The sequence below is a fragment of the Taudactylus pleione genome, unplaced genomic scaffold, assembly GCF_031769625.1.
Source record: "Taudactylus pleione unplaced genomic scaffold, aTauple2 ptg000863l, whole genome shotgun sequence".
Taxonomy (NCBI): domain Eukaryota; kingdom Metazoa; phylum Chordata; class Amphibia; order Anura; family Myobatrachidae; genus Taudactylus; species Taudactylus pleione.
The window spans coordinates 489,254-512,812 of NW_028285265.1; the positions used below are offsets into that span (position 1 = coordinate 489,254).

The 23,559-nt window shown below is 52.3% G+C and overlaps 1 protein-coding gene across 1 annotated transcript in view; it reads right to left on the reverse strand.

Annotated features, from left to right (window-relative positions):
• CPSF1 (cleavage and polyadenylation specific factor 1) overlaps positions 1 to 23,475 on the reverse strand; it is a 264,399-nt gene extending 240,924 nt beyond the window's left edge. Inside the window, exons 1-2 of the mRNA XM_088458900.1 lie at positions 23,374 to 23,475; positions 14,478 to 14,622 (exon numbers count right to left, since the gene is read on the reverse strand). Coding sequence (XP_088315026.1) covers positions 14,478 to 14,621 — 144 coding nt within the window. The 5' untranslated portion in view covers position 14,622; positions 23,374 to 23,475. The remainder of the gene's footprint in view (positions 1 to 14,477; positions 14,623 to 23,373) is intronic.
• Positions 23,476 to 23,559: the final 84 nt, after the last annotated feature.

Consider the following 23,559-nt stretch of genomic DNA (forward strand, 5'->3'; position numbering starts at 1 on the left):
AGACCAGAATGTTTGCCACTTCTCACATGGCTGTCCGACTTTGCGTGCCACCCTGATGGTTGCGGTACGCTACCACAGTTACGTTGTCTGGACCGGCCTGCCCCGGAGAAGATCTTGCGCCTGAGTGAGTGCTCTGTACACTGCTCAAAGCTCCAGAATGTTTATGGGCAGACGACTTTCCTGAGTTGTCCACCGTCCCTGAAAGGTATGATAACCGATTACCATGCTCCATCCGCGAAGGTTGGCATCTGTCGTGAGAAGTTCCCAGTCTGGGATCTAGAAGGGGCGACCCTTGTCCAGATGGGATATCTGTAGCCACCATGAGAGGGAGAGCTGAACCTCCTGAGAGAGGAGGATCATCTGAGACCGGATCAGATGATACTGTCTGTTCTACCAGGAGGGAATCAGTTGTTGAAGGGGCCTGGAGTGGAACTGGGCGTATTCCACCATATCGAAGGTGGATACATGGACCCCTGGACCTGAGAAAAAACTGTCTGTGGCTGGAGTATATATGGAGGAGGCCCGGGGCATCTGGGGAGCTAAAGCTTAACTGTTGGGTGCCCGTATAACTCCAACCACACACACCCCATGGTATCCCTGTGGATCCCCTATAGACCCTGAAGAATAAATGTGTCAATGAGTAATGAATACACCTGTGCACCTGTTATGTGACCTGGAAAATGTGTCATGAATACACCTTCTAGGTGACCTGGAAAGTGTGTCAGTGAGTACTGAATACACCTGTGCTCCTGCTGGGTGACCTGGGAAATGTGTCACTGAGTAATGATTACACCTGTGCTCCTGCTGGGTGACCTGGGAAATGTGTCACTGAGTAATGATTACACCTGTGCTCCTGCTGGGTGACCTGTAAACGTGACCTCTGTGGGGTCCTGAGGACTGAGTTTGAGAACCACTGCGGTAATCTAACCTGCTGCTGGAACCTGACGTACTTAAACCTCTAATGTGAACTAAGGGATGGAGGAAGGATAGGGGCGATCTAATAAGCATACTTGTACTATGTAATAAAGCCCAACTCTCCCTGCCTCGCAGTTGCTTATTACAGCTTTATTCACAGTCAGTTACTGCTGGATAAGACGTGTTAGACTGCTAAAACAAGAGATATGGTAAGAACTTACCTTTGTTATCTCTGTTTCTACGAAGTCCATAGGGTCCACAGGGTTGACCTTGGGTATAGGTTGGGAACCAAATCCGGGCACCACGCAGTTAAAGCTTTTAGCTCCCAGGATGCACTGGGTCCACTCTCCCTATAACCCCACCCCCAAGCCAGAGGCACCTCAGTTTGTAAGTAGCCAAAGGCCGGAGGAGGAGAGAAAAAGAGAGAGAAAACTGGAACACTCAATAACCATACTCACAGAAATGGGAGACGGAAAACCGGTGACCAGCCACACAGCCCATATGAAGCCAGGTGCGTCAGGGCGGGCGCCCTGTGGACCCTATGGACTTCGTAGAAACAGAGATAACAAAGGTAAGTTCTTACCATATCTCTTGTTTTCTACTTCAGGGTCCATAGGGGGTCCACAGGGTTGATCTTGGGGATGTCCCAAAGCAGTTCAACCAAGGGTGGGGACGCTCCTGTGCTGAGAGGAGAATCCGTCGCCAAAAAGGAAGCATCCTGAGAGGCAAAGGAAACCAATGCCTAGAACCTTAAAAAGGTGTGGACAGAAGACCACGTGGCCACCTAGTAAGGCAAAACAGCCGAGGCGCCACAGCGAGCCGCACACAAGGGTCACATGGCCCGAGAAAAAACAAGCATCAACAACAGGAAGGCCTACCCATGGGTAGGCCCCTGAGGAAGACCTACGAGGCCATCCAGCCAACATTTGGTTATAGGCCGGCCATCCTTTCCTGTGAAAACCAGAAATCTCAGACCACCAATAAGGAGTCCGATTTCCGTAAGGAACCTGAACGGATCACATAAATCCAAAAAGAGGCCAGACCACAGTCAATGAGGCCACACCAGCCGAGAGGACTGGGGACAGAATGGCCGTACCATAAGTTCCAGAATAATATGGAACCTGAAAACCACTAAGAAGAAACACAGGGCGAGAGCAACTCCCACCCTGACATGATGCCCTCCAGAAGAGGGAGCCACATGAGAACGCTCCCAATTCAGACACTCTCCTGGTTGATATAAACACCCTGAGAGAAAGAGAGAGCCTAAGCAATAGACCATGTAATGGCTATCACAACCAGCGGTTCCATTGACTGTCCCCGGAGGTAACGAAGAACCACTACTTACTCCCAAGGAGTCCCTGGGGAGGACAAATGGAGGCATAATCAAGAAAACACTCCAAAGGATGAACTGGATACCAGAGTGGAGCAATTCCATATCTTAACCATACTGACAGTGTAGAGATCCGCACTGTCAGGAAGACCAGGCCAAGTGTGAAACCCAAGCCAGCCGGAAGGAATGCCAGAATATCTGGAAATCCTGGACACCGGAGGATTGTATCGACAGGTACAATACCATAAGATTTATGGCTGCCACAGTTTGTGGTAGGTCCCAGCAAAAGCTGATCCATGTGCTCTAATCATTCCAACGATGACAAAGCCAGGGAAGCCGTAAGACCACTGTAAGGACACAGTCAAAGACAAACGACCCAGGTCCAAGGCAAAACCAAGGACCCTGAGACAACAGGTCCGGGCAGTGAAGCATCAGGGATGGAGTATCGATGTAGAGAATCCGAAGATCCAAGTACCCCTGACATCTGGGGCAATCAGGAGCCACCAGCAGGAAAGCATCTCCGTCTTGATTGAAAACACTTCCAAAGACCTCGAGGAAGAAGGGAGACCGGAGAACACAGGTACACAAAGTGGAAGGACCACTTCACCGACAAAGAGTCGCTGAAGGTTGCTTCAGAATCCCCAGAGCTGGACTGTAACACCATAGTGTGATAAAGTCAGAAGGCCATGAGGGTCACCTCAGGGGGGCCCCCCCTGCTCACCAGGAGATGAAACCTCTCTTGGGGAAGAGACTAGTCCCCTGGATGCACGTCGTGATGGCTGAGGACTCCCGCTTCCCAATGGAGAGCTCCTGAAATGAACGCTGCCGAGATGGTCGGGAGGAGACCCTCGGACTATGTCCGAATATGTGACATACCTGTCATTGCCACCCAACGAACAGTGTTGCTAAAAAGGAAGCCACTGTCCTGACCCTGTCGGACTGAACCTTTTCAGGTTCACCGGGAAACAAGAGTTATGCCAGAGTAAGTTAATTGACAGGGTGGAATCGACAGACGTCCAACTGCACTGAAAAGGATTCGATCCAGACACTGTCCATAGCAAAGAAAACCCTGGACGAGATGGCCATAGCCACCCGGACAGGGACCGACTTGCCTCCGGAGAGAGCATCATCGTTTGAACAGTTATCCAACAGAAAAAACTCGTTCCATCTGGAGATGAGCCAATTATGGAAAGGCCTGGAATGGAACTGAGCCCATTCCACCATGCATCCCAGAGTGTAAAGACATCTGTCGACTGCGCAGACAACCATGTACTCCTAATGGAAGAGAGGAGATTCCGTCTTACGCCAGAAGAATTCTCAGATTCTGAGAATCCAGCAGGGATCCTAGATGAAGAATACCCAGAGAGGGATGCAGGGAGGACTTTTTCCCCGTTGATTAAACGTCTGCACCCTGAAGAAGCCACAGTCATCCTGACCTGGCCGTAAAGTACCCCGGTGATCCCGCTAAGAGCAGGAGGCCGTCCAGGTACAGGAGCATTGGGATATACTGAACAGAAGAACTGTCAGAAAATCCAAAACGCTGGTAAACCCCTGTGGGGCTGAGGACAGTCCCAACAGGCAGAGCCCGAAAAATTGTAAGTGTTGCTGTGATACAGCAAACCTCAGCCCATGCTGAGGAAAGGTCTCTGTAAGTACCCGTAGGCATGCGTCCTGTATATCCAGTGATACCATAAAGTCCCCAGGTTCCAAACATCGTATGATGGAGCATAGGGATTTCCTCCTGAGCCCAGGTAGCTTTAGGAACTGGTTCAGGGAATTGAGACAGAGAATAGGCCAAAGAGGACCATTCAGCCACCGCACCAGAAAGAAAACAGAACAACCAGTCCCTCACTGAGATAGTGGGGATGGCCTAATTAGCTCCGCTTACCGCAACAACTGCATAGCTTTCTGGATCTGTAAGGCCCTTGTAAAGAGGGCGTACCCTCCTACCCACGTAGCCGCGGCAACTTGACACTAATACCGGGCGAACTGAGAAAATCGGTATCTCCCAGTTGTAGGCCTGTCCCGTCAGGCTGAAGAGATATCCGTAGGTTCAGAAGCAGGATCGGCTGGCAGTCCAGGCCTGCTCGGTACTGGATATGTCGGCCCTTGTAGATGCCGACAGTCTACGAAGAAACAGACCTTTAGGCTGACCCAGAGGACAAAAAAGACTTAACAGACTTAGTCTGAGGCCTTGTAGTGGGCATAGCTGAAAGCGGTAAACTTGTCGTTAGTAATACTGCCAATGTTACTACAATCTTGTCAAGGTCAGGACCGCAAGCGGTGATCCGCGACCTTACCTGCTCCCCGTGGATCCGGCAGCAGTCCTGGGCGCCCACAGAGTCCGGCTAGTACAGACTCTGGGGTCCCGCTGAGATCCCCAGATCTGTACTGGCGTCTCAGCGCCAGCGGGGTGACGGAGCGGCAGCTTAGACGTCCTATGGACAGTCCGACGCTGCCGCTCTGAAGAGTCCAAAGTCCATGGAAAAAACTTTGTCCCTAAAAAAATAAAATAAGCTTAGGGGCTGCTAATCAGCTCCCCCTGCGCTAACGGTGACCCGACTCCGGCCGGGCACCAACTTAAACTGAGGTGCCTCTGGCTTGGGGGTGGGGTTATAGGGAGAGTGGACCCAGTGCATCCTGGGAGCTAAAAGCTTTAACTGCGTGGTGCCCGGATTTGGTTCCCAACCTATACCCAAGGTCAACCCTGTGGACCCCCTATGGACCCTGAAGTAGAAAGTTACAAGTATCTGCTTTGCAATATATGAAGTGAAGCGTATTACTGTAACACAAGAGCTTTTCTTTATTTCTCAGTTAAAGACAAAGTAACATCTTTGATTACGTCACAATAGTGACTGTGGTTGGAACATAACCGTAGTCACTAACCAAGCACCACTCATCTCCTGCCTCTACCAACACTGCCGGCTATTCACCACATTCATTTGCCGATGGAAAGTGGACTCATAAGATTTTGCTGCTAATTACTTGCTCGAATTGATAAATCTCAGTGCAGCTTGTTAATGAGGAGGGTTGTATTTTATTTGCTGTGTGCAGAACACTAAGTCGACCCACTAAGGGGGGGGAATTCAATTGCCCATGATCATTTTTCGTGCGGTAAAAAGGGGACTTTTTTTTTCTGGGCAAATCAATTAATCCCCTGTTTTTACAGCACTAAAAGTTCCCGTTTGGCAGAAAGAACAGAGGATGCGGGAAGTTCCCGGATCCATGTGTTTTTGTGATTGCGGTTGCGTAAAAACTGCACGGTTTGGAAGTTTTGGGTCATCTGCCTTCGGGCAGGTGAAAAAAAGTCCCTGATGGTCCCGGCTTCCTGTCAGCAGCCCAGTGCAAGCTGCTGTGTGCTGGGCTGCAGTGGGGCGAGGTACAGTGCTGCCGTTGAGCAAGTCACCTCTCCTCTGAGGGATCGCGGCCCCCCTGCGTCTGCCCCAGATGGGGGTCGTGGCCATGCGTCCGATAAGTCCCGAGGCTTCAGGGCTAACTGCATTAGCTCAGGGAACCAATTAGCTGGCAGCAAAGTACTGTGACTAACTGAATTTCCCCCTAAGTGTTAAAGGTGCATTTTTAAATAATACAAATATACTTTATTAGTGTTTTCTTTTTCTTATTTTTTCATTGTATGTTAAACAGGGGTGAGCGGGTTCGGATTTCTGAAATCCGAACCCCCCCGATCCGAGGCCGATCCGAGTCAGGCTCGACTTTTCCCGCCTGACTCGGATATGAAATCGAGGCAAAACGTCATCATCCCGCCTTCCGGGTCTCGCGGGTTTTGGATCCTATATAAAGGTACCCGCGTCGGCGCCATTTTCTCACTCGGCTGTGGCCAGTGAAGAGGGAGGGTGGGAGTTATGGCTGGCTGGGCTGTGTAGTGTAGTGTAGTGCTGCTGTTGTCCATAGTGGCTGTGTCCACTCCTCCAAAGTCCATAGGGGCTGGCTGGACTGTGTTGTGCAGTCAGTTATCCATAGGGGCTGTGTCCACTCCAAAGTCCTGTGCAGTGTCCCAGTCCTAGAGGGGTGCTGTAGTGTAGTCCAGGGGGTGCTCTGTCCATTGGGGGTGCTCCCCCCAAGTGCTAAAAAAATATATATTTTTTCTGTGTTTGTGAATTGTGTGCGCAGTAGCCGCACGTGCATCAACAAAGTAGTGCCAAGCGTGCGCCTGTGTCATAAGTAAAGGGCCGGCTGGCTTGACCGTTAAAGGGTGCTGTAACCCCCAAAGTACACTCCAAACCAAATAAAAAAATATTTTCTGTGTTTGTGAATTGTGTGCGCAGTAGCCGCACGTGCATCAACAAAGTAGTGCCAAGCGTGCGCCTGTGTCATAAGTAAAGGGCCGGCTGGCTTGACCGTTAAAGGGTGCTGTAACCCTCAAAGTGCGCACTACAAAAAATAAAAAATTCTTCTTTTTTTTTCTGTCTTTGTGAATTGTGTGGGCTGTAGCCGCATCTGCATCCTCAAAGCAGCAGCGACAAGCGTGCGTCTGTCTGTTAAAGGATTACATCGGTTACAGCATCCACGTAGGCATGTCAGACAGTCCGTACCTGTACTGGCAGGAAAAAACAAGAGATATGGTAAGAACTTACCTTTGTTATCTCTGTTTCTACGAAGTCCATAGGGTCCACAGGGTTGACCTTGGGGTATAGCTTGGATCTGGATCCACGGGCACCATACAGTTAAAGTTTTAGCTCCCAGTATGCACTTGGGTCCTCCTCTATACCCCGCCCCCGAGCCAAAGGCACCTCAGTTGGTAAGTAGCCTAGGCCAAAGGAGGAGACTAAACAGAGAGAAGGAAAACTGTAACACACAAGAAACCATACTCACAGAAATGGGAGACGGAAACACCAGTGACCAGTACCACAGCCCATTTGAAGCCAGGTGTGTCAGGGCGGGCGCCCTGTGGACCCTATGGACTTCGTAGAAACAGAGATAACAAAGGTAAGTTCTTACCATATCTCTTGTTTTCTACTTCAGGGTCCATAGGGGGTCCACAGGGTTGACCTTGGGGATGTCCCAAAGCAGTTCAACTAAGGGCGGGGACGCTCCTGAGCAGAAAGGAGCACCCGGCGCCCGAAGGATGCATCCTGAGAGGCAAAGGTGTCAAACGCATAAAACCTCAAAAATGTCTGAATTGAAGACCAAATGGCTGACTTGCACAGCTGAACAGCGGAGGCACCACGTCTAGCAGCCCAAGAATGGCCTACAGACCGAGTGGAATGAGCCTTAACCGAGGCTGGAACAGGCAAACGTTCCTGTATATAAGCCTCCCTAATAACAGAACAAAGCTAACAGGCTAAAGTTTGTTTGTTGGCAGGACAACCCCTCTTATGGAAACCCAAGAGGATGAACAACGAATCAGACTTCCTAACAGAGGCCGTCTGTTCAACATAAATTCTGAGAGCCCGGACCACGTCCGGCGAAGCCTCGCCAGCCGGAAGACCCGGAGCCTGAAAAGCTGGTACCACAAGTTCCTGATTTATGTGGAACTTAGAAACCACTTTAGGCAAAAACTCAGGACGGGTGCGAAGCACAGCCCTGTCCTGATGAAAAATCAGGAAGGGGGGCTACAGGAAAGTGCCCCCAACTCGGATACCCTCCTGGCCGAAGCAAGAGCCAGGAGAAACACAGTCTTAAGTGTTAACCACTTGAGGTCAACCGACTCAAGAGGCTCAAAAGGAGGTCCCTGCAGGACCCGAAGAATCACCGCCAAGTCCCACGGAGCCACTGGAGGCACAAAGGGAGGCTGGATCCTCAGCACACCTTGGAACAGGGTGCGAACGTCAGGCAGTGAGGCAATCCTTCGTTGGAACCACACTGACAGGGCCGATACATGAACTTTTAGGGAAGCAAGCCGTAAGCCCAGGTCAAGACCTGACTGCAGAAATGCCAAGATCCTAGAAACTCTGAACACCTGAAGGTCATAGCTTCTAGACTCGCACCATTGAAAGTAAGTGTGCCACACTCTGTGGTAAATCAGTGCAGAGGCAGGTTTACATGCCCTAAGCATGGTACTGTTGACAGAGCCTGAAAAGCCCCGGGACCTTAAGACGGCTGTCTCAAGAGCCATGCCGTCAAAGACAGTCGACCCAGACCCGGGTAAAGGCAGGGACCCTGAGACAGCAGATCTCGATGTTGAAGCAGAAGTTACGGAGCGTCTACAGACAGGCCCCTGTTCTGAGTACCCGAGGGAGCAGGGAGATTGGAGGAAACAGATACGCTAGGTGAAACGACCATTTCACTGACAACGCATCCACTAGGCTTGCGCCCGCGTCCCTTGTCCTTGAGCCGTATATGGGCAACTTGTAATTTTGACGAGAGGCCACCAGGTCCAATTCCGGCAGTCCCCACTTGTCCACGAGAAGTTGAAACACCTCTGGTTGAAGCAACCATTCCCCGGGATGCACGTCGTGACGGCTGAGGAAGTCTGCCTCCCAATTGAGGAATCCCGGGATGAAGACTGCCGATATTGCTGGAAGGTGGCACACCGCCCAAGTCAGGATTTGGGACACTTCCGACATCGCAGCTCAACTGCGAGTTCCTCCCTGGTGATTTATGTATGCCACCGTGGTGGCGTTTTCTGATCGCACCTGAACTGCTCTTGGGAGAACGGTGCCTGACGCCAGAAGAGCATGGTACACTGCCCGTAGCTCTAGAATGTTTATGGGAAGTACGGCCTCCTCCGCCAACCAACGGCCCTGAAGAGACAACGAGTCGGTCACTGCTCCTCAACCCCGGAGACTGGCATCTGTCGTGAGCAGAACCCAGTCCGGAATCCAAAAGGGGCGACCCTGGCTGAGATGAGCTGACTGCAGCCACCACGCCAAGGACCGGCACAATACCAGCATCTGGGATCGGATCCGGCGGGACAACCCGTTCCATTCCACAAGAATCTGCCCCTGCAGGGGTCTGGAATGGAACTGGGCGAACTCCACCATGTCGAATGCCGACACCATGGACCCCAGGACTCATTGCCGAATGTATTGACACCCTGCCACTGCTTAGGCAACCGTGTATCCTCAGTTGTAGGGAGGATACCTTTTCCAGAGTCAAGAAAATCCTTTGTTGACTGGAGTCCAGAAGTGCTCCCAGATGGACCATCCGTTGAGATGGGATCAGAGACGACTTCTTCCAATTTATTAACCACCCATGTGCTTGAAGACAAGCAATTATCAGGTGTAGATGATGAAGAAGCACCTCCGGGGAACTCGCCAGCAGCAGCAGATCGTCCAGGTACGGCAGCAGCCGTATACCCTGACTCCGAAGGTGAGCAGCCATGACTGACCTCACCTTGGTGAAAACCCTCGGAGCCGTGGAAAGAACGAAAGGCAATGCCCGAAATTGGTAGTGATGGTTTAGGATAGCAAACCTCAGGTACCGCTAATGTGCCACGGGCACATGGAGATAGGCGTCCTGGATAACGAGGGAGACCATGAAGTCCCCTGGTTCCATCGCCAGGATGATGGACCGCCATGTTTCCATCCTGAACCTGGGAACTCTGAGGTACTTGTTCAGAGACCTTAAATTCAGAATAGGGCCATGAGACCCATTGGGTCTCTGCACCAGAAACAGAGATGCGAAGCTTTGGACTCGTCCAGCGAAGGACTCGTGTAAAAAAAATTGGTGGGGCGGCCTGCACCGAAACGACAGGGCGTACCCCTGAGAGACTACTTCTCGAACTCAAGCATCCGTGGTGGTACAGAACCAACACTGAGCGAATCTGAGAAGTCGGCCTCCCAATCTGGGGTACCCCAGGGAGAGGCCCGTCCCGTCAGGCAGCAGGTTTATCCTCTTGTTTGGAAGAGGGGCGCCAAGCATTCCATATGCTTCTTGGGTTTGGATGAGGCTTTGGTCGCTGAATGTCTCGGAAAGGACTGGCCCTTGGCCTTACCCTGAACCCGAAAGGACCGAACGGCAGTGCTCCTCACCCTAGCCGGCGCAGAAGCCGAAGGGAGGAAAGCCGACTTGGACTTAGCCAAGGTATCCACTATTTTGTCCAAATCCGGACCAAATAGCAAATCTCCATTAAAGGGGAGAGCCTCCAGACCCTTTTTAGAGTCCGCATCAGCCCTCCAGGACCGCAGCCACAAGGATCCCTGAGCAGACACAGCCGCAGCCGAAACTCTAGAGGTTAACATGCTTGCGTCCAATGACGCTTCCCCAATATAGGAAGCGGCATCCCTCATCTCATTTGTGCCACTAATGCTCTCTGAACATCCGGAACATCGTCCGTAAGAGAATCCTCCAAGGCATTGGCCCAGTTCTCAATGGCTTTAGCCACCCAGGAAATGGCCATGGACGGGCGCGCCACCGCTCCGGAGATCGAGTAAATGGACTTCAAACAAATCTCCACTTTCCTGTCCGTTGGATCCTTTAAAGAGGAAATAGACGGCAATGGTAGCGTAGCGGTTTTAACCAAGCGAGTGACATGTGAATCCACCGCCGGTGGAGTCTCCCATTTCCTGCAATGATCCTCAGGAAAGGGATAATGAGAAGCCAACCTTTTCTGCGGTTGGAATCTCTTGCTGGGTAATTGCCAGGCCGCCGCCATATGATCCGCCAACTGATCGGACAGAGGGAACACATTAGAAGTAACCTTTGCTTTCTTGAAGTCAGGAAACTTCGACTTAGGGACCGGTGCCTCCTCTTCTATATTGAGAATAGCCCGCACTGCCCTAACTAATGCTGGAACATTAATGGAGGACCTAGGCTCAACCTCCTGTCCCACAGCACCCAAATCAGAATCCTCATGGACCTCTCCATCATCTGAAGAGGGATCCGATTCTGATACCTGCGCAGTGAGTAAACCCACAACAGGCCGCTAGGTCGCCTTCTGTGGCACATCACCCTGCAAAAATGACTGAAAAGCCGAGGATGAGGCCGCCAAACTCTGTACCGAGTTGGAGAGAACATCCACCCAAGGCGGAGGAGCCGACTGAGGGAAGCTCTGAAAAGGCACCACAGACCGTTGTGATACAGGGGGAGGCTGGACATACACAGGCAGCCCCGAATACTGTCTCACAGTCTGGGCCCCGGAGGGAGACCGAAATACCTGCGGAATATCCGGGGAAAGGGAGATAGAGTGCTGGGACAATGCCCCAGAAGGGGTCACTGTAGGGATCGACATCTGCAATAGATGGCAGCACTTGTGAAAACATCGCCCAAGGGGGGTCCTGCTGCATAGGGGGTATAGAGGGGCCTGGTGCCAGCTGGCACTGCCCGCAAAGACCATCCTGAGATAAATCCCCCCAATTAACACCAGCAGAACAGCGTCTGCAGGAAAGCAACACAGGAGCCCCGGAGTGCTCAGTCTCCTCATCAGACATGATACAGTAAGTATGCAATAAATACTTATCAGAGGACATACGGTGTTAACACCCTCGCACTCACCAGCATGCAACACAAACAGGCCCAAAAATATGGTACTGTGTAGCACACAACAGTGACTGACCTCACAAATACATGATTTATAAAAGTGAGGTTAATAGAAAACGCCCCTCCCCCACACACCTTCGGGCTGTAGGAGAAGCAAAGGGATAGATATAAGCTGACAGTAAGTAGAGAATAAGTACATTCAGCAGCACTAGCAAAGTCACATACAATGCAGGAAGATTGTACTTACTGCACCAATCGCTGCCCTCAACCACCCAGATTCAGTGTCTGGGGGGAGTTATAGCACCGTGTACACTGTCCTTTAGGTAGGGGAGAGGTACACAGGGGGACCTGACCATGCACCTGCCTGGGAGCCTGCGTTATAGCCTTCTAAAGATGGCCGCCGGAGAGCTCTGAGGAGGAGTGGCCAGCAGAGGAGCAGCTCAGCGACGCCAGTACACATGAGAAAAGGCGCGCTGAGCTGAGGGGAGGAGCCGCTAAACCAGGGAAGGCTGCCTCCCCTGGCTAGTAATTAACCCCAGGGATGCCGGTTCCCCTCCGGAACTTATACCTTGGTGGTCCAGCGGAGCGCGGGGTATGCTTGCATGAGGGGGAGCCCGACGCCGCTACTAGGGCCGCCGGTCTGTCCCCAGAGACCGGCGGCAACTGACTGCGTTTATCCCCGCGAGCAGCACTAAGAGCGCTGCTCGCGGCTTACCTGTTCCCCGTAGAGTCCGGCAGCAGTCAGAGGGAGATCCCGGAGCCACGCTAGAACTAACTCCAGGGTCCCGCTGCGATCGCCAGATCAGTACTGGCGTCGCAGCGCCAGCGGGGTGTTGGAGCAGCAGCGTGGACGTCCAGAAGGACAGTCCTATGCTGCCGCATTAAGTGTAAAACAAGAGAAAAAAATAAAAAACTTTTCTTCTATAAAAATAAAGCTATGGGGCTGCTCCTGCACCCCCACTGCACAGTGCAACCGACTTCGGCCGGCACCAAACTGAAACTGAGGTGCCTGTGGCTCGGGGGCGGGGTATAGAGGAGGACCCAAGTGCATCCTGGGAGCTAAAGCTTTAACTGTATGGTGCCCGTGGATCCAGATCCAAGCTATACCCAAGGTCAACCCTGTGGACCCCCTATGGACCCTGAAGTAGAAAGAGGCACTTTGGAGGCCCCTGTACAAACTGGCTCTATTTTACCTGAGTTGCCCCCCCTCCAGTGTGTACTCCGAAAGAGTGTTTAGTGCAGCCGGGAACCTTGTCAGCGAAAGGCGTAGGAGGTTGCTTCCACAAAATGTGGAGAAGATGATGTTCATAAAAATGAATTATCAACTCTTCCAGGGAGACCAGCCTCCAGAACGTACAGAGGGACCTGTGGTTGTGGATTCCAGCGGGGACGAATTAATACTCTGTGAGGATGAGGATGTACACAACACTGAAGAGGGTGAGGAATCGGTGGATGAGGAGGATGAGGATGACATCTTGCCTCCGTAGAGCCAGTTTGTGCAGGGACACATTAATTGCCAGCTTGTTTTGTGGGGGCCCAAACGAACCAATCATTTCAGCCACAGTTGTGTGGCAGACCCTGGCGCTGAAATGATTGGTTTGTTAAAGTGTGCATGTCCTGTTTATACAACATAAGGGTGGGTGGGAGGGCCCAAGGACAATTCCATCTTGCACTTCTTTTTTTTCTTTGCATTATGTACAGTTTGGGGCCTAGTTTTTCAATGCCATCCTGTCTGCCACTGCAGTATCACGCCTAGATGGGCCACGTGTTTGTGCCGCCCACTCGTGTCGCTTAGCATAGTCATCCAGCTACCTCGGTGCAACCTTTTGGACATGAAAACACTATTGTGAGGTGTGAGGTGTTCAGAATAGACTGGAAATGAGTGGAAATTAAGGTTATTGAGGTTAATAATAGCATAGGAGCAGAAAAACCAACACATTCTGTGATTTTAGCTGTTTTTATGCTTTTTTAAAAAAAAATACAGATCCAAAACACAAAACCCAGAACCCAAAACACGGAAGGGTGGTTTTGGCAAAACCAATCCAGATCCAAAACACGAAGAAAGATCCAGATCCAAAACATGAAAAGTGGCCGGTGCACACCCCTAGTGATAAGTAATGTTTCTGTGTTTTTTTAATAAATAATATAACTGAATACGTCTCATCTCTTTGGTATTAACATTCACCATGAGACAGCCATAGAGATTTAGGGTTATATTTACGAAAAGTCAGTTTTGGCCGATTCTGTATTTCAGGGTCCATCGCACATTTATTAAGAAAATAATTTTTGAAATTTTTTTTAAACAATGTCAAAACCTCGTCTCTGCGTAAATATGTGATTTAGACCCTAAAACACAAAATCAACCAAACTCCGAGCCAAATCAATTTTCAGTAAATATACCCCTTAAGCTGCACACACACAACGATTTTCTGAACGATTATTTGTCAGATTTTTTAAAGTGTAAAGAACGATTTATTGTTAAGTACAAACTATTTTTGCATATTCCCGTAATGAAAATCGTTGGGTTGGTCAGTCTGACTGAACTACAAACGTGAACGCGCATGAACGATAATCGTTCATCATTTTAACTTAGAAAGTGAACGATTTTTTCAACGATCGAACGATATCGTTAACGATAATCGTTCAAAAAATCGCTGTGTGTGTGTGTATGCTCCTTAAACCGCACATTTACTAACGGATGATTCTTGACACTGTTTAAAAAAAATTATGTAAAAAATCAGGTTATTAAATGTGTGATTTAAACCAGAAAATACAAAATGGACCATTAGTAAATGAACCCCCTGGTGTATACATAAAATGGGTAAGAGCACGGTGTGAGATGGACACTAACCTCGGCGTCATTGTTCAGACGATACACGTAGAGCTGGGATGTGCCGGCCACCACCAGGTTCTTTTCTGAGTTAGAGAAAAAGTTGCAGAACATAGAGAACTCCAGCCCGGTGGGGGGATGCGCCTGGCGATACACAGCATACATCCTGCGGGGACAAAGAGTACCACCCTACAGTCACTTCTGTCCCATTACCCACAGCCCCTGGCACATTCGGAAGGTGTAGGGAGAGACACTGCTGGGATACAGAGCGGGGGACACAGGGTGGGGGCAATACTCCGGGACAGTGATACAGTAATATTGTATGGGGTATGTAATAACTGTTACATGAATGGGGGTACTTGGGGGACACTATAGGGGGATGATGTAGGGACACTATAGGGAGGACGATGTAGGGACACTATAGGGAGGACGATGTAGAGACACTATGGGGGGGATGTGATGTAGGGACACTATGGGAGGACGATGTAGGGACACTATAGAGGGAGACGATGTAGGGACACTATAGGGAGAGACGATGTAGGGACACTATAGGGGGAGACGATTTAGGGTCACTATAGGGGGAGACGATGTAGGGACACTATACGGGGGAGACGATGTAGGGACACTATAGGGGGAGACGATGTAGGGACACTATAGGGGGAGACGATGTAGGGACACTATAGGGGGAGACGATGTAGGGACACTATGGGGGGATGTGATGTAGGTATACTATGGGGGGATGATGTAGGGATACTATGGGGGGATGTGATGTATGGATACTATGGGAGGATGATGTAGGGACACTATAGGGTGGGATGCTGTAGGGAAACTATATGGGGGATGATGTAGGGACACTATGGGGCAGATGATGTAGGGACACTATGGGGCGGACGATGTAGGGACACTATGGGGCGGACGATGTAGGGACACTATGGGGCGGACGATGTAGGGACACTATGGGGCGGACGATGTAGGGACACTATGGGGCGGACGATGTAGGGACACTATGGGGCGGACGATGTAGGGACACTATGGGGCGGACGATGTAGGGACACTATGGGGCGGACGATGTAGGGACACTATGGGGCGGACGATGTAGGGACACTATGGGGCGGACGATGTAGGGACACTATGGGGCGGACGATGTAGGGACACTATGGGGCGGACGATGTAGGGACACTATGGGGCGGACGATGTAGGGACACTATGGGGCGGACGATGTAGGGACACTATGGGGCGGACGATGTAGGGACACTATGGGGCGGACGATGTAGGGACACTATGGGGCGGACGATGTAGGGACGCTATGGGGCGGACGATGTAGGGACGCTATGGGGCGGACGATGTAGGGACGCTATGGGGCGGACGATGTAGGGACGCTATGGGGCGGACGATGTAGGGACGCTATGGGGTGGACGATGTAGGGACACAAGAGGGGGGGATGATGTAGGGACACAAGAGGGGGGGATGATGTAGGGACACAAGAGGGGGGGATGATGTAGGGACACAAGAGGGGGGGACGATGTAGGGACACTATGGGGCGGACGATGTAGGGACACTATGGGGCGGACGATGTAGGGACACTATGGGGCGGACGATGTAGGGACACTATGGGGCGGACGATGTAGGGACACTATGGGGCGGACGATGTAGGGACACTATGGGGCGGACGATGTAGGGACACTATGGGGCGGACGATGTAGGGACACTATGGGGTGGATGATGTAGGGACACAAGAGGGGGGGATGATGTAGGGACACAAGAGGGGGTGATGATGTAGGGACACAAGAGGGGGGGATGATGTAGGGACACTATAGGAGGGGATGATGTAGGGACACTATAGGAGGGGATGATGTAGGGACACTATAGGAGGGGATGATGTAGGGACACTATAGGAGGGGATGATGTAGGGACACTATAGGAGGGGATGATGTAGGGACACTATAGGGGGGTGATGTAGGGACACTATAGGGGGGATGATGTAGGGAGGGACACTATAGGGGGGATGATGTAGGGACACTATAGGGGGGATGATGTAGGGACACTATAGGGGGGGTGATGTAGGGACACTATAGGGGGGGTGATGTAGGGACACTATAGGGTGGGTGATGTAGGGACACTATAGGGGGGGTGATGTAGGGACACTATGGGGGGATGATGTAGGGACACTATGGGGGGAAGATGTAGGGACACTATGGGGGGGAAGATGTAGGGACACTATGGGGGGAAGATGTAGGGACACTATGAGGGGATGATGCAGGGACACTATAAGGGGGGTGATGTAGGGACACTATAGGGGGGGGGTGATGTAGGGACACTATGGAGGGGATGATGTAGGGACACTATGGAGGGGATGATGTAGGGACACTATGGAGGGGATGATGTAGGGACACTATGGAGGGGATGAAGTAGGGACACTATGGGGGGGTGATGTAGGGACACTATGGAGGGGATGATGTAGGGACACTATGGGGGATAATGTAGGGACACGATGGGGGATAATGTAGGGACACGATGGGGGGGACGATGTAGGGACACTAGAGGGGGGGATGATGTAGGGACACTAGAGGGGGGGATGATGTAGGGACACTAGAGGGGGGGATGATGTAGGGACACTAGAGGGTGGGATGACGTAGGGACACTATGGGGGGATGACGTAGGGACACTAGAGGGGGGATGATGTAGGGACACTAGAGGGGGGATGATGTAGGGACACTAGAGGGGGGATGATGTAGGGACACTAGAGGGGGGGGATGATGTAGGGACACTAGAGGGGGGATGATGTAGGAACACTAGAGGGGGGGATGATGCAGGGACACTTTAGGGGGGGTGATGTAGGGACACTAGAGGGGGGGGATGATGTAGGGACACTAGAGGGGGGGATGATGCAGGGACACTATAGGGGGGGATGATGTAGGGAAACTGTGGGAACATGTGAGCAAGAAGTTTGGACACACTGTAGGGAGAGGGGTGAATTGATACCAAGAGAGAGCACTGTGGGGGATGGGAGGGATAATGTAGGGACACTATGGGGGGAATATGTAGGGACACTATAGGGGGGATGATGTAGGTACACTATAGGGGGGACGATGCAGGGACACAATGGGGGGGATGATGTAGGGACACTATGGGAGGGATGATGTAGGGACACTATGGGGGGGATGATGTAGGGACCCTATGGGGGGGATGATGTAGGGACCCTATGGGGGGGATGATGTAGGGACCCTATGGGGGGGATGATGTAGGGACCCTATGGGAGGGATGATGTAGGGACACTATGGAAGGGATGATGTAGGGACACTATGGGGGGGATGACGTAGGGACACTATGGGAGTGATGACGTAGGGACACTATTGGGGGGGTGATGTAGGGACACTATGGGGGGGGATGATGTAGGGACACTATGGGAGGATGATGTAGGGACACTATGGGAGGATGATATAGGGACACTATAGGGGGGATGATATAGGGACACTATAGGGGGGATGATATAGGGACACTATAGGGGGGATGATATAGGGACACTATAGGGGGGATGATATAGGGACACTATGGGGGGATGATATAGGGACACCATAGAGGGGGGGATGATGTAGGGACACTATGGGGGGGATGATGTAGGGACACTATGGGGGGGATGATATAGGGACACTATGGGGGGGATGATGTAGGGACACTATGGGGGGGATGATGTAGGGACACTATGAGGGGGATGATGTAGGGACACTATGAGGGGGATGATGTAGGGACACTATGAGGGGGATGATGTAGGAACACTATGGGGGGGATGATGTAGGGACACTATTGGGGGGGGTGATGTAGGGACACTATTGGGGGGGGTGATGTAGGGACACTATGGGGGGGGTGATGTAGGGACACTGTAGGGGGGATGATGTAGGAACACTAGAGGGGGGGATGATGCAGGGACACTTTAGGGGGGGTGATGTAGGGACACTAGAGGGGGGGGATGATGTAGGGACACTAGAGGGGGGGATGATGCAGGGACACTATAGGGGGGGATGATGTAGGGAAACTGTGGGAACATGTGAGCAAGAAGTTTGGACACACTGTAGGGAGAGGGGTGAATTGATACCAAGAGAGAGCACTGTGTGGGATGGGAGGGATAATGTAGGGACACTATAGGGGGAATATGTAGGGACACTATAGGGGGGATGATGTAGGGACACTATAGGGGGGACGATGCAGGGACACAATGGGGGGGGACGATGCAGGGACACTATAGGGGGGACGATGTAGGGACACTATGGGAGGGATGATGTAGGGACACTATGGGGGGGGATGATGCAGGGACACAATGGGGGGGATGATGTAGGGACACTATGGGAGGGATGATGTAGGGACACTATGGGAGGGACGATGTAGGGACCCTATGGGGGGGACGATGTAGGGACCCTATGGGGGGGATGATGTAGGGACCCTATGGGGGGGATGATGTAGGGACCCTATGGGGGGGGATGATGTAGGGACCCTATGGGGGGGATGATGTAGGGACACTATGGGGGGGATGACGTAGGGACACTATGGGAGTGATGACGTAGGGACACTATTGGGGGGGTGATGTAGGGACACTATGGGGGGGTATGATGTAGGGACACTATGGGAGGATGATGTAGGGACACTATGGGAGGATGATGTAGGGACACTATGAGAGGATGATATAGGGACACTATAGGGGGGGATGATATAGGGACACTATAGGGGGGGATGATATAGGGACACTATAGGGGGGATGATATAGGGACAATATAGGGGGGAGATGATGTAGGGACACTATGGGGGGATGATATAGGGACACCATAGAGGGGGGGGATGATGTAGGGACACTATGGGGGGGATGATGTAGGGACACTATGGGGGGGATGATATAGGGACACTATGGGGGGGATGATATAGGGACACTATGGGGGGGATGATGTAGGGACACTATGGTAGGGATGATGTAGGGACACTATGGGGGGGATGATGTAGGGACACTATGGGGGGGATGATGTAGGGACACTATGGGGGGGATGATGTAGGGACACTATGGGGGGGATGATGTAGGGACACTATGGGGGGGATGATGTAGGGACACTATGGGGGGGATGATATAGGGACACTATGGGGGGGATGATGTAGGGACACTATGGGGGGGATGATGTAGGGACACTATGGGGGGGATGATGTAGGGACACTATGGGGGGGATGATGTAGGGACACTATGGGGGGGATGACGTAGGGACACTATGGGAGGGATGACGTAGGGACACTATGGGGGGGATGACGTAGGGACATTATGGGAGTGATGACGTAGGGACACTATTGGGGGGGTGATGTAGGGACACTATTGGGGGGGTGATGTAGGGACACTATTGGGGGGGTGATGTAGGGACACTATTGGGGGGGTGATGTAGGGACACTATTGGGGGGGTGATGAAGGGACACTATTGGGGGGGTGATGTAGGGACACTATTGGGGGGGTGATGTAGGGACACTATTGGGGGGGGTGATGTAGGGACACTATGAGGGGGATGATGTAGGGACACTATTGGGGGGATGATGTAGGGACACTATTGGGGGGTGATGTAGGGACACTATTGGGGGGAGATGTAGGGACACTATTGGGGGGAGATGTAGGGACACTATGAGGGGGATGATGTAGGGACACTATTGGGGGGGTGATGTAGGGACACTATTGGGGGGAGATGATGTAGGGACACTATGAGGGGGATGATGTAGGGACACTATTGGGGGGGTGATGTAGGGACACTATTGGGGGGGTGATGTAGGGACACTATTGGGGGGAGATGATGTAGGGACACTATGAGGGGGGTGATGTAGGGACACTATGAGGGGGATGATGTAGGGACACTATTGGGGGGGTGATGTAGGGAAACTATTGGGGGGAGATGATGTAGGGACACTATTGGGGGGGATGATGTAGGGACACTATTGGGGGGGTGATGTAGGGACACTATTGGGGGGGTGATGTAGGGACACTATTGGGGGGGTGATGTAGGGACACTATAGGGGGGGGGTGATGTAGGGACACTATAGGGGGGGGGTGATGTAGGGACACTATAGAGGGGGAGATGATGTAGGGACACTATGAGGGGGATGATGTAGGGACACTATAGAGGGGGAGATGATGTAGGGACACTATTGGGGGGGTGATGTAGGGACACTATTGGGGGGGTGATGTAGGGACACTATTGGGGGGATGATGTAGGGACACTATTGGGGGGATGATGTAGGGACACTATTGGGGGGGGTGATGTAGGGACACTATTGGGGGGGTGATGTAGGGACACTATAGGGGGGGGGTGATGTAGGGACACTATAGAGGGGGAGATGATGTAGGGACACTATGAGGGGGATGATGTAGGGACACTATTGGGGGGGTGATGTAGGGACACTATTGGGGGGGTGATGTAGGGACACTATAGGGGGGGGGTGATGTAGGGACACTATAGAGGGGGAGATGATGTAGGGACACTATGAGGGGGATGATGTAGGGACACTATTGGGGGGGTGATGTAGGGACACTATTGGGGGGGTGATGTAGGGACACTATAGAGGGGGAGATGATGTAGGGACACTATGGGGGGGTGATGTAGGGACACTATAGAGGGGGGGATGATGTAGGGACACTATGGGGGGGTGATGTAGGGACACTATAGAGGGGGGGATGATGTAGGGACACTATTGGGGGGGATGATGTAGGGACACTATTGGGGGGGTGATGTAGGGGACACTATAGGGGGGGGTGATGTAGGGACACTATAGGGGGGGGGTGATGTAGGGACACTATAGAGGGGGAGATGATGTAGGGACACTATAGGGGGGGGTGATGTAGGGACACTATAGGGGGGGTGATGTAGGGACACTATGAGGGGGATGATGTAGGGACACTATAGAGGGGGAGATGATGTAGGGACACTATTGGGGGGGTGATGTAGGGACACTATTGGGGGGGGTGTTGTAGGGACACTATTGGGGGGGTGATGTAGGGACACTATTGGGGGGATGATGTAGGGACACTATTGGGGGGATGATGTAGGGACACTATTGGGGGGGTGATGTAGGGACACTATTGGGGGGGTGATGTAGGGACACTATAGGGGGGGTGATGTAGGGACACTATAGAGGGGGAGATGATGTAGGGACACTATGAGGGGGATGATGTAGGGGACACTATTGGGGGGGTGATGTAGGGACACTATTGGGGGGATGATGTAGGGACACTATAGAGGGGGGGTGATGTAGGGACACTATTGGGGGGATGATGTAGGGACACTATGGAGGGGGGGTGATGTAGGGACACTATTGGGGGGATGATGTAGGGACACTATGGAGGGGGGGTGATGTAGGGACACTATAGAGAGGGGGGTGATGTAGGGACACTATGGAGGGGATGATGTAGGGACACTATAGAGGGGGGGTGATGTAGGGACACTATAGAGGGGGAGATGATGTAGGGACACTATTGGGGGGGGTGATGTAGGGGACACTATTGGGGGGATGATGTAGGGGACACTATGGAGGGGGGGGTGATGTAGGGACACTATAGAGGGGGGGTGATGTAGGGACACTATGGAGGGGGGGTGATGTAGGGACACTATAGAGGGGGGGTGATGTAGGGACACAATTGGGGGGATGATGTAGGGACACTATAGAGGGGGGGTGACGTAGGGACACTATAGGGGGGATGATGTAGGGACACTATAGGGGGGATGATGTAGGGACACTATAGAGGGGGGGTGACGTAGGGACACTATAGGGGGGATGATGTAGGGACACTATAGAGGGGGGGGTGACGTAGGGACACTATAGGGGGGATGATGTAGGGACACTATAGGGGGGATGATGTAGGGACACTATAGAGGGGGGGGTGACGTAGGGACACTATAGGGGGGATGATGTAGGGACACTATAGAGGGGGAGATGATGTAGGGACACTATTGGGGGGGTGATGTAGGGACACTATTGGGGGGATGATGTAGGGACACTATTGGGGGGGTGATGTAGGGACACTATTGGGGGGGTGATGTAGGGACACTATAGGGGGGGGTGATGTAGGGACACTATAGAGGGGGAGATGATGTAGGGACACTATGAGGGGGATGATGTAGGGACACTATTGGGGGGGTGATGTAGGGACACTATTGGGGGGATGATGTAGGGACACTATAGAGGGGGGGTGATGTAGGGACACTATTGGGGGGATGATGTAGGGACACTATGGAGGGGGGGTGATGTAGGGACACTATTGGGGGGATGATGTAGGGACACTATGGAGGGGGGGTGATGTAGGGACACTATAGAGGGGATGATGTAGGGACACTATAGAGGGGGGGTGATGTAGGGACACTATAGAGGGGGAGATGATGTAGGGACACTATTGGGGGGGGTGATGTAGGGACACTATTGGGGGGATGATGTAGGGACACTATGGAGGGGGGGGTGATGTAGGGGACACTATAGAGGGGGGGTGATGTAGGGACACTATAGGGGGGATGATGTAGGGACACTATAGGGGGGATGATGTAGGGACACTATAGAGGGGGGGTGACGTAGGGACACTAGAGGGGGGGATGATGTAGGGACACTAGAGGGGGGGATGACGTAGGGACACTATGGGGGGGTGATGTAGGGACACTAGAGGGGGGATGATGTAGGGACACTATAGGGGGGGTGATGTAGGGACACTATAGAGGGGGGGTGACGTAGGGACACTATAGAGGGGGGGTGATGTAGGGACACTATAGAGGGGGGGTGATGTAGGGACACTATGGGCGGCAGCTGTGTAGATTGGCGGATCTCTCCCCCAGCACTGTCCCCGCTGCTCAGCCCCGCTCCCTCCCATCAGCCCCGCTCCCACACGCGATAGCTCTGAGCATGACCCCATATTATTCACCTCACACTTTGGTACCGCACGCCGGGAGAGGAAAATACAAACTAGCCGGATTTCCGGTATCGCAGACATGGACTTCCGGGCTGGAAAGCTCTACATCCGCTGTCTCCATGACAACAGAAGCCGTGACTTTCGGGCACCGCCATATTTGTACACCTTTCTTCATGCTGGTTTACGGTTTGGTAAAGG